We start from the raw sequence: 17,327 nt of genomic DNA, 5'->3' as shown, positions 1-17,327 counted from the left end.
TACACCAAGTGTTATAATATAAATGGTTGAATACCTAAAAAAAAAATTTCAACCACTTTTATCATAACACTCTCTGTGCCCATACTTTTTGTTTTTTTTATTTCTGTTTTTATGTTAAATTTCTGGGTTTGCCTTCTCTCATCTAAAACACTCTTCAAATCTGCAAGGGCTAGTAGCTTAAGTAGGTAAAAGCGTTTTTCCTCCGTTTGAAGTTCTGCACTCGAAGTCGTGTGTTTGAATCTTCTCCTAGTATTTCTTTGTATAGAAATACAAGCTTCCAAAAGGGTACGTTTTTTACTTTTGCTGGTTCCAATTTAAAGTTATTAGTGTAAATTGCAATGTTCTTTGCTGATGTAGTCACATATCATCAACTAACAGTTATGCTTATTTTCACAAATCTGGTTTTGAATTATGCTATGAATTTTGAATATATTAATTTTTTTAATATGCATCAAGATCCTTGACTATTATACTTAACCGCCCATACAACCCTTCATTACTGCGGCACATGTCGTACACCGAAGCATTGTAGAATTTTCTTTTTCTTTATTTTTTGTCGAAAGCATAGTAGAGTTTTTGCTGATGCCATTTCTTAAGAATAATAACATTTTTATACATGATGAGTGAACAAATATAAAATATTTTATTTTTCGTTTTGGCTAAACGTTTGATGAGGATTGAATTTTGTTAATTAAGTTGACTGGTTCTATTTTAGCAGTTAAAAAATCTGATCTGTTATCTGAGGATCCGATCTTCTCCCAAAGATCTTTATTTATATGGTGAGAAGGAACCCTAGCACCGAATAATTTGGTACCAATGTTTTAGACTTTTTATTTCAAAAAAAATAATAATAATAATAATAATAATAATCCCTGCATCAAGATTTTCCATTTCTTGGTTGAAAGGCAACATTGTTCCAGTTATATTCTCACAAATTTTTTTGTCGAAACTTGTAAATCCGTTCGATTTTAGGGAAGCCGGAAGACAAATGGTGACCGTCGTCAGTAGAGGTGGTGGTGATGGTGGTGCACAAGGCATTGTGATCAAGAGAAGAAGTTGCATATGCAGCAAAGATGATTTCTTGCCGGAGGAGTCATTCAAGAGCTGGGGAAACTATGTTCATGCACTGTCCAGCACGAAAACAAGACTCAAAGACCGGCTTCTTGCGCGGTCCCTCGACCACCAGGAGGTCGAAGAAATTCGTGCACGTAGTCAGAATCAGATGAAGAAAACCCTAAACTGGTGGGATCTCATTTGGTTCGGCATTGGAGCGGTCATGGGGTCAGGGATTTTTGTTCTCACAGGTCAGGAAGCAAGAAATCATGCTGGCCCTGCTATAGTAATCTCTTACTTCATATCCGGCGTTTCAGCAATGCTATCAGTTTTGTGCTACACTGAGTTTGCAGTGGAACTCCCTGTGGCGGGAGGCTCATTTTCTTATCTTAGGGTGGAGCTTGGTGATTTTGTGGCTTATATTGCTGCCGGAAACCTCCTCTTTGAGTATATAATTTCAGGAGCTAGTGTGGCAAGGTCATGGACCTCGTACTTTGCTACGTTGTGCAACCACAGCCCCAACGATTTTCGCATCACCGCATCATCCCTTTCCGATAACTTCAACCATTTAGACCCAATCGCGGTTTTGATCTCCATTTTGGTTTGTTTTGGTGCTGCCTTGAGCATGAAGGCTTCGTCTAGATTCAATTCGGTTATGTCTATCACCCATCTGGTGGTCTTGATTTTCATCTTTGTCGCCGGCATGACTAAGGTTAACCCTACTAATTTCACTACAAACTTTGCACCATTTGGTATCCACGGAATCTTGAAAGCTTCAGCTGTTCTCTTCTTTGCGTACGTGGGATTTGACGGTGTAGCAACGTTGGGGGAGGAGACGAAAAACCCTGGCAGAGATATCCCAATTGGGCTGATTGGCTCAATGTTGACTATCATAACAACTTATTGCCTTCTTGCAGCCACATTGTGCCTGATGCAGCCATACAGCCAAATTGATCCTGATGCATCATTCACCGTTGCATTCCAAGCCGCGGGTATGAATTGGGCCAAGTACATTGTTGCACTCGGAGCACTTAAAGGCATGACAACCGTCCTGCTTGCCAACCTTCTTGCCCAAGCTCGTTATTTCACTCACATTGGACGCACCCACATGGCACCTCCATTCCTGGCGTCCATCCATCCGAAAACTGGTACGCCTGTGAATGCCACGGTTTTTATGACGGTTCTAAACTCCCTTGTTGCATTCTTCACAAGCCTTGATGTCCTGACAAACCTTCTCTCAATATCAACCCTGTTTATCTTTACACTTGTTGCCCTAGCACTTATTGTAAGGCGATACTACGCTTCTGGTGAAACCTCAACTCCCGACAGAAACAAACTCGTTGTGTTCTTGGTACTGATCGTAGGATCATCAGTTGGTTCTTCTATTTTTTGGGCAGCTAGCGACAACGGTTGGATTGCCTACACTGTGACAGTCACAATTTGGTTTGTTGCCACATTAGGCCTACAATTGACTCTCAAACAAGCAAAGAAACCTAAACTTTGGGGGGTGCCATTAGTCCCTTGGTTACCATCAGCCAGCATTGCCATCAACATCTTCATCTTGGGATCCATCGATGGTGCATCGTACATAAGGTTCGGCGTTTGGACGTTGATTCTGCTCGTGTACTATTTGTTCGTGGTGCTGCACGCTTCGTACGACGCAGCTAGGGAGCTTGAAAGAGGAGCAGTTGATGCTAACATGGAGGCTGGGACTAGCAGAATCATTGAATTTAACTGAAAATCTGAGTCTCTTCTTTCAGCATCTCTGTACAAGTCTTAAATTCAATTCACTATTTTTATTTTTTTACCTATTTAATTCAGGATACAAGTTGTTGAGCATTGCTAGTTTCCAATGTTCATATCCAATTTTTGTTTTGTCAAATTTTATATGCGCTCTAAATATGCACTTCTAAGTCTAAAAAAAGTAAGCAAAATTTGCTGAAACAATCAATTTACAAAGTAAGAAATGCAACTGTTGAATTTTCGCAAGATTTTTGCGTGCACAAGAAAAATTCATGCAATTTGAAACGGATCTTACCGAGGACATAACTATATTTTAATCTAATTTTTAAGCTCAAAAGGAAGGAAAATCAATAAAAGAAAACTAGTTTTTCCCAAAATATGGGATTTTTACAAAGTCTTAACATGAATTTGAAGAATTTTTTTTTTCTAACAAACAATAGCGTTAATGAGTTAAAAAGATTAAGAACAAGAACATCGGTGAAAAAATCAAACCTGCACTATGGTACATAAGTATTATTACTTTCCGTCAATGCAGCAACACACCAGCTATGAATTTTAAGAAGCTTATGTGGCTGCTAAAGTTCCACAGTAAGTTTTACGACGATTTCTGTAGAATTTTTGCAAAACCGATCAATAACAGTGAGTAATAATTTCTTTTAGAAAATGCAATTGTTAATGCTTCTTGAACAAATAATTTAATCATTAACTAATATAATAATTCCAACAGTTTCCTCAATGTTGTAATTTACATACAATTCTTGACCACTGCACACCTTTTCTTTCTCACTACCGTACACAGAAAAATAATAAATAATTTTAATTTTAATTTTAATATCATTAATAACAGTATTAATAATAATCACCTTAATTACCAATTACATAGATTATTTAAGCCTCTATCTTGAGGAGGGTATTGAGTGATGTACTGTTGAATCTCTGAGCAAGCCCTCTGATCACCAGCACAGTTACATCCCGAAGGTGCCTTGACTGCACCATCAAGTCGACATTATTCTCGCCGTCCACGACGATTTTCAGACGGTGTTGGTCGTTTCGGAACAGCTCCACCTGCCAAAATCCTCCACCTTATTAAGTTTGTAGTACATAGAAATGCAACTCAAAACCAGGAAGAAAAACGAAAGGAAATCCAGCCATATGGCTGAATTATGTAGGTTAGGCTTTAGATCAACAACATAACCACGCTAAATTTGAAACTTCTTCGATCTGTTGAACATTGCAAACATCATACAACTGGAAAAGAAAGCTCGATTAGAAGCATGCATATGGACTTACATGAAAGGGAGGCGCGTAACTTCCACGAATTTCAGTGGTTGGGAAGGAAGTCTTAGAACCGGGCTTTACCACCTTGACTCTCTTTCTGTTGACTTCGAGGATTCTTCTCTCAAGACTTCCCACTGCAGGAGCCTGCGATAAGAACAACGGAAAAAAATACTCAAAACTTTAAATCATTTCTAATGGGGAACAGATTAGTTACGATTGTATGCAGACAATATCAAATGACAACCTTTTTCGTAGATTGGTCCTTGTCACACAATGTCTGTACCGAACAAGTGAAACGTGGTTAGAAATGGTTTTCGCAACAAATACTATACGATTTACTACACGCAGAAGACAATATTAAGAGTTTCAGAATTTCCATAACCTCAAATTTCACAGTTCCAAGATCAAGCTTCTGCTTCACTTCTTTAAGAACATCAGGTTCTGCACGAAAATCAATGCCAGTTTTAAAATCGCAATGTATTATAACTTAAAAGTAATAAGAGATAGATCCAAAAGGAAACCGGAAAAAAAGGGTGAGGGATGGGATTCTTAATTACCAACTGCAATCGGCTCCGTTGATGCAGAAACAGGTTGCCCCTCCACTCCATCCTCTCTTACTGGAGTGTAAATGGCAACAAGCCTGTACCCTACGTCGTCAACATTAGACTCGTACATTCGCCCTACCTCCCCTGCAAGGAAAATTTTCATTTAATATTGCCCAGTGAAAAGATACATCTATGATAATGTTATCAAGAAAATTCCAATACCTGGTATAGAGATAAGATCAGGACTGCCAACCATTGATCTGAGCCACTGGATTCTACTTTTTCCTTCCTTCCCTCCACTATAAATTCCACGTACAGCGTATAAGTTGGTGTGGAAGCCCCTCCCTTCAATCTCCAGCTTATCTATTCTAGGGATTCCTACAGATAAACAGAAGTAATATATGATTAAATAAAAATTAGGGGGCAGATATGGAGTCAGGGGCAACTTCCACCAGTTTTGCATTTCAACTCGTCAGTACATGGCTTGAAATCATTTCTTATTGATGTCCAGTTTACAAGCTTTAGGAACCCAAGAAAATCAACAAACCCGAGGCCTAAGTGTTCGAATGGGAATACCTGGTAATATGGGTCCGGTTTCAGCATACACAGGCTCAGTTGATCTTCCAAAGACATCAGTCACAATGCATTCGCATTTTAGACAGCGCCCAACATCTTCTAGACGCATCTTGTAGGAGCAAGATTTCTGTGCAGGTAATAATTCGAAGGTTTTCTCATCTCCCTCTGTTGAAGAAAAATACCTGCAGCATCCCTCTGTCATGTAATGAACAAAATGAAATAGTACAAGCTAACAAACTTGAGACAAAAAATCCAAGAAAATTTCAACAAATTGAATGCATCTCCAGACTTCAAAGTTATACAACATTAGAAATCGCTGCATGCCAAATAGTCATCTGCTTATCAGAACAAAATGTTACATGAAACTAGGACCCAGCTGTAATAAAAAGTTAAATTCCCATTTGAATGGAATCATGCCGTAGATTACTAAAATATAACATCATACCATTGATATGTGACATCTTTCTTGTACTTGCTCCAAACAATCTGTTGAGTCTCACTCTCTGGGATCACTTGAACAACTGTAAGAACACCACCTTCGATTGCCTTTCCTGTGAGAGCAAGCATCTCTAGTCTTGGAAGCTCTGGAGGGATCCAAATTGAAATTAAAATTTTATTTAAGCTCTACCATGTAAGATAATAACACAGCGTTTTTACTGCTTTCTACCAGACCGAAGAAAATGCAAGTCCATCAAATATATCAAAGGCCAGAAGTGTTGATATGATGAATTTCTACCTGGAAGGATAATATCAGTTGGCTCAGACAACTTCAGTTCTCCAACCACCGAATCTGAACGAACTGGTGTGTATCTATAAGATGCATATGGAAGCATATGGAAAAGTTTATTAGAATATACATCTCTAAATTCTCTATATATTCATCCACAAGACTACATATAATATACGAGAAAGCAATTATTGAGTTTACAAGGAATAGATTTACATGCAAGTTTGTTAGATGTAGGAAAAGTTAAATAGTCAGACAAAACTTTTACCCAAACAATAGACGGCAGTTGTAGTCTGCATCAGTGACTTCATAAGTGTTAGTGTTGGCTCCATTAATAAGAACAATAGTTCCTTCATTAGTTTCTCTATACCAGCTAAAAAGGCTCGATCCTTCATATCCACCAAAATATTCTCCTTCTCCAGAATAAACGCTTTGTGACAACTCCTTCACACGAACATTAGAAACCACAGGAAGAGCTGCAACATTAATTCACCAAACAGTCAACGAACAAGATCTAAAAGAAATGGATATATGAATGCCTTTGTATAACTCAGACCAAAGATCAGTAAGATCATATAGCAGATACAGGACATGGAACTATCAATTAGCTATAAAATTGGTCTTGGCTAAAATGAACTGAAACAGTTGCTCAAGTACACAACTTCCTCAAAAATCGAACACCAAATGAAATGTATGAAATTTGGAAGTGTACTGTGTATACTAGTTTCCAATCAGAAAAAATGAAGTAGCCTTAACGATATCTCCTCATGTGAATGACATTGACAAGAAAGAAAATGAACTTATGAGCATGAAAATGAAGAAGTTTGTACCAGGTGCAACTGGAAAGTTGCAAATGGCAACTAGTGCATGTCCACATTTGCCATCAGAACGAGTAGGGACCCAATGTAAGGCCAAATATGCCCCCACATCTTCAAGTACTGGTGTGTATGTTCTGCCACATTTGCAAACCATTCAGACATCTTTTCAAAAATGAAAATACAGACTTCAAAACATTAGAAACCACCTAGTATCAGAACTTACAATGTTTTACCACAAATAACCAAATCTTCACATGCATTATATATGTCCTGCAATGCAGATCCATGCAGCTTATTCTTTGTTCTGTACCAAATATATTCCCCAACACCTTCTTCTCCACCAAAATATGTTTTTTTGGGGAATAAATTCTCATTCTCACAGCAATCGGAAATAACAAGCTCCAGTCCTACTGGATCCGCTGTTGCAAAAAGCAATAAATTGAATTGGTCAAGTTCAAATTAGAATTTATTAAATGGATATGAAAACGGAAGGGAAATGGACAGAATGAGATACATCAACTATAATCCTAAACAACTTTAGCATATGACCTTCCAAACTACAAAGAAAAATTTGCAGAACTCTTCAAAATAAATTAACTAACCAGGAGCAATCACATCAGATTGTATGCTCTTAGGATTTCCTCTCATCCCATCTTTGCGCATGGGAGTGTAAACAAGTTCAACACATGTACCCACATCATCAAGAGTCAAATCCACAAAATCTGCCAAGAGAAAAAATACCATTAAATTTGTAATTTCACATGAATGTGAAATCTGTCTCATCTAATTAGAACTCACCCTGAGTACTCAACTTCTCCTTGACACCATTACGTTTAACTCTAAACCATTCGTGCGAGCAATCTCCATTTCTCCCTGAATTACAAACAAGGACTTCCATTGTGTGAATCAGTCACAACACTAAAGTTCCAGGTTTATCTAAAAGGAAAAGAAAATAATAATATAATAAGAATAAAAGTAAGTCTGACCCTCCACTATAAGAAGCAGTAAAGCTCAGACGTTGCCCTTCTATCATTGAACCAAGAAACTCCAAAGACCGACAAGTGGGGGGCCCTGCACTCCGAGTACAAATTCATAATGGTTTAGTGATAACCCAGTACACAAGCCAAAGTGCACAAGGGGAAAAAACTAGAAATCTTCAATAGAATCCTACGATTATGAATAAAGATTACAAGAAATTAACTCATTACCAGGTATTACAGGTCCAATTTGTTCAGATAGAACAGTAGGACCACGCGCCCAGTCACTTCTGACAGGCTCACAAGATACTGAGACAAAGAAGCCAATATCATCAATTGAGAGTGTGTATGAAGCAGTTGTTGCACCCCTGATTTCGGTTTGTGTTCCATCTGAATTAGTCTGCCAATGCATCACATTTCTTTAATCAAATGTTGTACCAGTTGACAATTTTCTATTTCTAAAGAAAAGCAATCAAAGTAATCAAGTTCATAACTAAAGTGGTTTTTCAAGGAATTATGACTTTCTGATATTATAAAATGTAAATTTCTAGTAAACTAGGAATGCTCTGTGCAATAAACCAGCATTTTGCAAGTTGAGAACAGATGATATCTTACAAACAGCAGAAAGTTAAATGAAATTACCCGGAACCAGTAGAAAACTGAATCCCCTCTTCACCGCCCCAATATTTCTTTTCTACACTAAGTGCAGTTCCCTCAGTGGCATTCCCAACGATTTGTAGAGAAAGAAATCTAGGGTTCCCTGATTATGAAACAGCACGCTTTATAAGAATGATTCGAGCACAAAATATATAAGTCAGTACGCAGAGCTATCCATCATAGTTTGCACAAGTCCACAATGAAAATTATAGCATATGCCTGATTGGCAATCGATATTCAATTGAAGACATCAATGTACTATGATTTTTGTCCACTTTGCAAAAACAAACATGCAAATAATCGGCACAATAAATATCAAGAAACGAGAGAACAAAATTACCAGGGCGAACACGTTCCTGGCCCATGCATGTTCTTAGCTCACCCACAATCCCATCATCACGCACAGGGGTGCATTTGAATGAAATGAATTTACCAATTGCATCTTTTGCAATACGATACTGAAGAAGCCCTGTAACCTCAGGTATTAGAGATCCGGAGTCAGTTTCAACCTGTCAATTACGAGGTAAACAAGTAACTATAAGCATTGGTCCTCTTTACATTAGCTCGTATTCTGCACAGCACGAAATCAAGGGATCACGGATGGACCCTAGAGACTAATTATCATGGCATAAGAAACCTAATACAACCCAGTATAAAATTGAATATTATCTTATTTTCGGTAAATAAATCAGTTTAAAATATGTAAGATAGGTGTTAGACCTCCAATAGATCAAGCATTAATTCATGACTTGCAAAATTTGATAAAGGTGCATATACCTCGTGAAGATACCAACTATAGATACTTTTTCCTTCATGACCACCAATGTAACCATATGATGCCGTCAACATTCCACCTTCGATGTAATCACCAGTAATTGATAAGAAATTTAGGCTTGGAGGCAAAGCTGCAAGAAACGGGACAACAGTCAGCTATACACAACCTCAATTATGCATCAAGAATGGGACATTCAATAGATGGAAGCTTCAAATCTAGCCGTTGGAAATCAACAGTTGAGTTTGTAAAGTATTTAAAAAAATGCATATAGAAGTCCACCAAATTTTTGGGAATATATTAAAATAATTGTCTCAGTTTCCATCACGATGGTGAAACACCATAAGAGGGAAGGATACACCTTCCACCACTCCTTCTATATCAGTGGTGGCAAAATACTTGTAATAGGCTGATATTACTGTATAGTGGCCTGCATTTCAAATACTTTAAATACACAAAAACATGTATAAAGTATATTTACTTACTCTCAACTGCTCTATCTGATATAGCATATGCTGGTTCACCAGATTCACCATCTGGAGTCATAGGAGTAAATTTTACAACAATGTAATAGCCAACAGCTCCTAAGGGTACGCGAAAAGCCTGAACAAAGGTACGATCAATCCAATTTGCATCACATAAATGAAAGCCTTCAATTAGGATTTCTGAATTCATACATTCAAATAATATGAGATCGCATACCTTTGCAATCTTAGATGTGCTTACAGATTCAAGACCTTTCTCACCATCCAAAGTAGATGAACTTGTTTTAAACCACTGTACTCTGCTAGACCCTTCAGTTCCTCCAGTGACAGTACCAGTTGCAGTAACCTTACTGTTCTCCCTTAGATCACCAACTATCTTCAAATCTATTACCTTTGGAGGCGCTGGAATTTGACAGAGCAAAAAAATAGGAAAACAAGAGGAAGTCAGTGACAACATGCCAACATCATAAAACCAAACAGAAGCATAGAACAGGTTAAAATTCCAACCATAATCATCACAACAGATATGCTCAATAAACAAAATTTAAAAAAATAAACAACCACAAGACTTCCACAAGGAAAATGACATCAATTTAAAGAATGTTTTTATTTTCCCCTTGGAAAAGTAAACTGAATCAAGCTTCAAGAGTATTGACATTATTCAAGATACCTGGCTTCACAACATGGGACCTTATCGAAACAGATTCCCCTTCTTGACCTGAAAAAAAAAAAAAAAAATAATAAAAAAAAACACCAACACAATTTTAAATGACAATCCATTAGTAAGCAACACTGTTACTATCTATAAAATGTTCCCAGGGAAAGTTCAACGTATTAACCTTCCAAATTGATGGGTATATACACAAAAGCCAAGCGATGGCCAACATCTTCCTTGGTCAAAGTATACTCAGGTGTACCCGTTGATACCAAAACAAGGTCTCTGACAAGAAAAGCCATTAGAGAAAATAATTGGAGGGAGGCTCAAGTATGCAAAATTTCAACCAAAAAAAGCCAAAATTCAAAAAAGATCAAGGGAACAAAATACAATAACTAAAGACTTTCCATTGGAGCATCGCAAGATATGAGCATACTAACCCAGTGTCTTTATCCTCACATAACCATTCAAACTTGCTGGGACCCTCTCTTCCTCCAAAGTAATCACCAACTCCTCTGATAGTACTGCCTTCAACAACATCTCCAACAATGTGTACATTATTGACTGATGGAGGGGCTGCGACCATGAAACATGAACAATTAATACCCTAATCATAATCTCCTAGGCCAAAAAAGAAATGCAGTGAGTAAAAGAGAGAAAAAAGCCCTAAAAATCGTATACTTAACAGTTAACATAGTCATACCACAAAAGTTATAGACAAGATCTTCACAAAAGTTGGAAGGCTTACATACCTGATTTTACAAAATCGGTGTATTCATAATGAGGTTCTCCTTTGGCACCTTCTTCTGTCACTGGTGTATACATGAAAACCAAACTGGAGTCAACATCATCTATGGTCAATTTGTACTCCTCATCTTCAGCTCCCGCAATAACCACAGGACTGCTATTCCATTTTCTCCTCAACCAACTGAAAAATATGAAACATGTATGTGCATTATATGATTTTTCTGTACCAAAAGGAAAGAGAATAAAGCATATACGTGTACATATATCTGGTACATTACATACAAATGTGCAGACAAGCATATATCTGGTACCTTAGCTTGTAAGAAACATACACACGTAAATAACATGTGTAGATATGCTAGGCTACCATTGTACACCAAAAGCTTAAGCAAAGGAATAGGCCAACTATGCAAATCAAAGCTTCAACATCCTTGTTTTGAAACCTCAACCAGTGCATGGGAGATAAAAAGAGAAACATACGTGTGTAACCCACTCCTGCACTATTAAAAGCTAATAAAATCACTGGTGGGTGGAGGATCAGAGGTTTGGACCACCAACATCTTGAAACTAGAGCTTTATTACCGTGCTAGACTATCACCATACCCAATCTTAAGTTATTTTGGAATGGACAACAATGTATAACAAGCACAAAACATCTAGAATTGTCAACGTATAACATGTATGTAAATCGTTTAAATAGGTAGTCTCACCTAGAAACACCTTTCCCTGGAGTGCCACCACACCACGCAACCTTTGCATGACCTCTAACAATATTTCCCTCCACTAGATTTCCACGAACATCAAGATTCACAACCTTTGGGATTCCACTTCCTTTGCAAGTGAGAAAGTAAGATAATCAGTAGCATGACAAAAATTACTTGCACCATATAAAAACTATCCCAATAAGCAAAGGTATGCTTCCAGAAGAAATTTTAACACAGAAAGATATTGTCAAATTATTCCATTCGCATTTACCTCGTTTAACTGGAGAAGATATAGCAAAAATAGAAGGGTACTCTGTTTCTCCTAATACAGGAGTACACTCCACTTTTAAAATTCTACCAATATCTTCATGCTTAGGCCAGTAGACCTATGTTCATCATCAGCTCAAAATTAGATTGCATGAAGAATCAATTGCAGCCCAAAAGTTCAAAACATTGAACTTACTGAAAGAATCAGTTACCTCTCCAGTGGCATCAGGAATAATGGTGAAATTCGAAGGAGTTCTTTCTCCTACAAACCATTGGTATTTCAAGATTAATTGTGGATCAGCTGCCAAAGTGTTCTCTTGTACAAAAGTGAACTGGCAGCGACAAGTATCTTCTTCAAATGGTTTCTCAACAGAGGCCTCCTTGACCAGGAAGCCGGGAGGCAAATGATCCTTCCATTGCTCAACAAGAAAACGAAAAGTAGAGTCTGTTCAAGAAACATAATTTCATAAGTTTAACTAGGCTATCAACTACAACTGCAAAACAGGGTTAACCATCCTAAAATATTCTGACAGCAGCAAGCGTATCCCTCAACACATAGATCCATAGACATATACATATAAATTTTATAAGTTCATTCATGGGCATATAATAATAGCTCATTGCGAACTTTGTTGATGCATTTGAATACTCTACTATTAGATAATACATAATGCATGATAAACCAACAGATTTGCAGTCCTTTTACCAAAAGCAACTTGTATATCCAAAAGGAATCATGAAAGACAGTAACTTATCCATTCAATCCCTTTACTTCCAAGTTCCAACGGTGACTTGTCCTTTCAAAACCAACATAAGCTCTGCACCAAAGATTTCACAAGAACTGAATTTGCAACCTAAAAGAATGAAAGAAATCAAACTACACACCTGCAGCATGATCTGGACGGCAAAACTCCCAACCATCTCTAATGCACAAAGAGGTGTGTGCCGGATAGCGCTTTGCAATTGTAAGCTCTTCTCGGGAAAGATCTGGCAAAATTTTCAAAAAAACTTGTAAGGACACACTATTGTAAAAACTAGTGAGATGGACAGAGATAGAGAGAGAGGGGGGAGGGAAGAAGAAATATAAGAACAGGAAACAGGTGAACATGGCAACTGATGTAGAAACCAAATCACAATCATTCTACAAGATACCTCTGTCATTGAACTTTTTTAATGTAGTACCAACAAGCAAAATGGAAGCTGCTTCCAGGTGAGGCATTTTAAGTATGGGATTTTCCTCCACTCGTAAATGCTGTGGCATGAAACAAGAAAGTACAATTATGTGAGTTTACAACCCCGGTCAGATGAATTAAGTTATTAAGAGATGCATAAATCCTTTACATGGACATGTGAGATGTAAATTCAATCCCAACAGCCAGTTTCCATGAATTTATGAATTTAAATGTGCCGGATGTTCAGCTACAGTGATAAAGATAAAGACCAACACAAGACAACTTGAAGGCAAATGCCTACATATTTTGAAACTAACCTCAAGGACTGGTAAATAGGGGAAACCTTTCAGAGTTGAAATTTTGTTCTTGCTGGCAGCTAATACCTGTTTGAAATTATTGAAAAAGTTAGCATTTGGTTCAAACACTGGGAGTGGGGGGAAGAGGCAACAAGTTCGAAGCTCCTAAACAACAACAAACCTGTAGTCTAGGTTGGCTTGCCATTGTAAGAGACTTCAATTTATTTTGAGCAACAGAGAGAAACTATACAAGGAAAAAGAAACAAAAGTTAGATAAATACAAATTTTTACCACTAGGGACCAATTCAGGAGGTTATAACAAATTGCAAACTGCCATAGCACATCAGCAACAGAAAACTATTCATGAATCTTGACCTCCAAATTAGGGAGCTGAGGAAGGCTAGCAAGTGACGTGAGTTGGTTTCCGGCAAGATAAAGTTGCTGCACAGATCAAAATATAAGAACCCTATTACATGGATATCTACAAACTACCTAAAGATGAAGATATGCACATATGAAACACAAACCTGTAAGACTTTGCAAGTTTCAAGAGGTTCAAATCCAGGCCCTTTGAAATCATTGAAACTCAAATCAAGAACCTGGAAATAAGGAAGTACTATCAATAATTACTAAGCTATTTAGTTTCAAATCTTCAGTAGATGGTTTTCATGCTTATCATGTGCATAATAATAAATAGTTGACTTGGCAATTTAGTAGATTGCTTAAAATTTTCAGATTAACCAACCTTTACTCGTGCCAGTATTTCCACTCCCTCCAATGTAGACAAGAGATTGTCTCTGAGATAAACGAACTGCCAAAAGGAGTGTTATTTAAGGAACAACTATAATCGCTTACAAAGAAAAACGTTTATGGAAACCTGACAAAATAATTGACAAGGTATCTAGTTAGGTAGATGGCAAAACTCACTTAAATAGACAGCTATTCATATAAAAAGAAAATCAGTTTACCTCTAAATTTGGTGACAAGTTCAAACCACTAGCCTTGAGGCTGCGAACTCTGTGACCCCTAAGATCTAACCTCTGGCACAAAACGTAATGTAAGGTAGAAAATAAATACATACAGAAGGGAAGGACTGTTACCAATGATATGATAATATTTCATCAGTAGTCATGTCCAATAGCATGACAAGACAGATGCAAATCAAACAAACAAAGTAAGCGTTTGAGAGATTGAACAGGAATGATGCTTACCAGATCATCACTGGCTTTGACTTCCACTTGTGGAAGGACAATGAACCGAGAATCCCGGCTTTGAGGAGTTGCAGTTTTCCTACGCCCAGATAAACTAGAACTTCTATCAAGAGAAGAGGACAAAGAACCGGTTTTCAGCCCACTAGTAACTGTAGGTGTTCGAGCTGATGGGGAAGAAAGCTTTGGGACCGACTTCCTGACTCCACTGCTAGCACTACTATCCAATGAGGAAGTCGCCCTTCGTGAAGAGGAAGATGAAGTAGACAATGCAGGTTTGACAGCAGGCTTCCTGACAGTCTCTTGTTTAGTTACACTCACATTTGACCCGGATGATTTATTCAGACTCCGGTCCAATGGCGATCCTGAAACCGACTTTCTAACTTCTGAAACACTGATTCTAGTCAAAGATTTAGTGGTAGCAGCTGAAGGCAATGAACTCCTTCTAAGCTCTGGGAGGGACCGCCTGACAGGGTCCAGAGTCTTTTTTACTGCAGTCGTAGTGGCACTGTTTTGCTGTCTTGCGGTGGAGACTGATGGCTTCTGCGGCAAACCTCCAGTGCTGTTTCGCCTTATCGGGACTGAATTCAAACTTCGGGTAGACCCATTTGCACTAGACTTGGTAGCCCTTGAACTAGGATCCACACCACTTTTGGGGTCTACTTTCTTTCTAACAGTTGGAACCGAGACCCTTGATGTCACTGCATTGCCGGTTTTCACAGTTTTGGTAACTCCTTTTGCAGTTTCTGATGAACGAACAGAGGACTGTTTCTCCGAAATTGGGGCCTTTTCAACCGTCTCTTCGCCCCCCACCACTAAATTGTCCTCCATTTTGGTTCACCACAAATGCGTCCAAAACCAAAAGCTACATTCCACGAACAGTGAAAAAAACCGAGTCAGTTTATGTTTGGTTTCCAAGAAAATGCAGAGGAAACAGAAAGGAAAAAGTGCAGTTTTGTAAAAATTCACACCCTTTACTCAACAAAGCTAAAAACTTCAACTTCATTCCTCACCTCAATTCAACTAAACTACCATGTGAACAAAATTGAAAACCCAATTCATAAAATAAAAGCAGGAGGTACTTACAAGTCAAGAACTTGATAAAGATTGAAGCTTTTTCAGGACCAAAACCTCTGTCCTTGTAAACAAAGGACCATACTTGGATCTACCACAAAATGCAGACAATTTAGCAAAACCCAGTTCGATTTAAGCCAAACCCTTTTGAGAAAAAAAAAAAAAAAAAAGCGCTCAAAAACAACAAATTTGAACTCAAAAGGACAAATTCAAACACACACAAAAAAAAAAAAAAGACAAAATAAACAAAGAGAGAGATAAGGATAATTAAATAAACAATTACCTGGACAATGTGTCAGATCTGCGGGGTTACAGAACTGAAACGGAAACTGTAAGGCATTTCTAGGGTTTGATTATTAGGCAGAAGATGGTCAAAGCAGGCTTGGAAGGCACCAAAAAGAAAAGCACAAAAGTAATGGAGTGAGAGAGTGAGGGAGTGAGTGAGAGACTGTGCTGTTTGGTGAGCTAAGAAATTGGAAAAGCTATGGGCATAGCCATGTGGGGATTAAAATATGTCTGAAAAAAGCTGGGTTCCATATAAAATTTGCAAATGTTAAAAGAAATGGCGGAAAAAATTAGGATTTGAAACACTGTGCAGCGTGCCATGGAAGTGGAATCCCATTCCCCATGTCCCATGTGTGACCGTGACAAAAGAAGAAAAAGTGAAAAGTAGAAAAGTGACAAAATTTTATAAAGAAATTTAACAAAAAAAAAACTCTCAGTATTATTTGTTTTAACAAAAAATTATATTTTTATACTAAAAAGTTAATCATGGTATTATTTATTTTACCTTTTATTTTTTCCTTATTATTAAAACTCAAAGTTTTCAAGTCATTTTCATTAATTATCCTAAAAACCATAAGCACAAACATTCTCATCTTTATTATTTTTTTTCTTTTTTCGGTCCAACATTGTTTATATTCACTTTCAATCTTTGTCTATTTAATTGGAATGGTTCAAGAGTCACATAAATATTTGTACTATCATTCGGTGAATTTGGACTGATTTTATTTAATTGGAATTGTCCGAAGACAATACAACTACATAGATAGTTGTATTGTCATTTGATGAATTTGGACTGATTTTATAATTGGAATGGTTCTAAAGACAGTATAGCCGCATAAATATTTATGTTGTCATTCGGTGAATTCAAACTAATTTTTTTTTAGTATGTGATTCAAATTTACCATATGGCATAAATATATATACATGTATTTTTATGTATATATGTTCTTTTAGTTTCAGATCCAAGGGATTTGAGCACATTAATCAATGCATTCAGATCATTGAAATTTGATTCAATGGTTACAAACAAAGAACCTCTCTGAAAATTCTAATAATTGTAACTGTTATCAAATTTCAATTAATGGCCTCAGATCTTTTCAGATCCGGAGAAGATCCAGTTCCCATAAATATATCTTCTTGGCCAACAAATTGGAGACTTTTTAACAGTTATTCCCAATCGAAATGAGAAGCAATTATTGCCAGTATGATATCGTTGTCACCTATACAGCTACGTTAATTGACTAAATTGACCATTCGTTACGGGATTATTGCACGGTCACTAGTGGGT

At 37.4% G+C, this 17,327-nt stretch overlaps 2 protein-coding genes across 2 annotated transcripts; one reads left to right on the top strand and one right to left on the bottom strand.

The window, feature by feature from the left end:
• Window positions 1-97: 97 nt before the first annotated feature.
• LOC103952387 (cationic amino acid transporter 1-like) lies at window positions 98-2,938 on the top strand. The gene is made up of 2 exons (XM_009363973.3): window positions 98-285; window positions 973-2,938. Exon 2 carries the CDS (start codon window positions 989-991, stop codon window positions 2,789-2,791), a length of 1,803 nt encoding a protein of 600 aa, XP_009362248.2. The 5' UTR covers window positions 98-285; window positions 973-988; the 3' UTR covers window positions 2,792-2,938.
• A 534-nt stretch (window positions 2,939-3,472) lies between these two features.
• On the bottom strand, window positions 3,473-16,346 carry LOC103952386 (187-kDa microtubule-associated protein AIR9). The gene is given in 40 exon segments (XM_048582155.1): window positions 3,473-3,861; window positions 4,087-4,218; window positions 4,319-4,351; window positions 4,457-4,515; window positions 4,632-4,763; window positions 4,842-4,997; window positions 5,196-5,377; window positions 5,641-5,779; window positions 5,932-6,005; window positions 6,191-6,398; window positions 6,753-6,874; window positions 6,964-7,159; window positions 7,343-7,462; window positions 7,539-7,609; window positions 7,727-7,811; window positions 7,949-8,117; window positions 8,360-8,382; window positions 8,385-8,477; window positions 8,715-8,883; window positions 9,152-9,279; window positions 9,632-9,749; window positions 9,849-10,033; window positions 10,302-10,349; window positions 10,471-10,571; window positions 10,727-10,862; window positions 11,039-11,214; window positions 11,744-11,864; window positions 12,009-12,123; window positions 12,217-12,449; window positions 12,890-12,991; window positions 13,157-13,256; window positions 13,494-13,559; window positions 13,654-13,716; window positions 13,848-13,913; window positions 14,000-14,071; window positions 14,218-14,283; window positions 14,441-14,512; window positions 14,684-15,545; window positions 15,767-15,845; window positions 16,038-16,346. Coding segments are annotated over 38 exon segments (5,136 nt in total). The 5' UTR covers window positions 15,512-15,545; window positions 15,767-15,845; window positions 16,038-16,346; the 3' UTR covers window positions 3,473-3,684.
• Window positions 16,347-17,327: the final 981 nt, after the last annotated feature.

This window comes from the organism of the source record quoted next, unplaced genomic scaffold, assembly GCF_019419815.1.
Source record: "Pyrus x bretschneideri cultivar Hongxiangsu unplaced genomic scaffold, Pyrus_bretschneideri_v1 Contig19, whole genome shotgun sequence".
Lineage (NCBI taxonomy): Eukaryota > Viridiplantae > Streptophyta > Magnoliopsida > Rosales > Rosaceae > Pyrus > Pyrus x bretschneideri.
This window is presented reverse-complemented; position numbering and strand designations above follow the sequence as displayed.

Coding starts and splice junctions, on each gene's coding strand:
- LOC103952387 (XM_009363973.3), top strand. CDS start 989: ATGGTGACCGTCGTCAGTAGAGGTGGTGGTGATGGTGGTGCACAAGGC.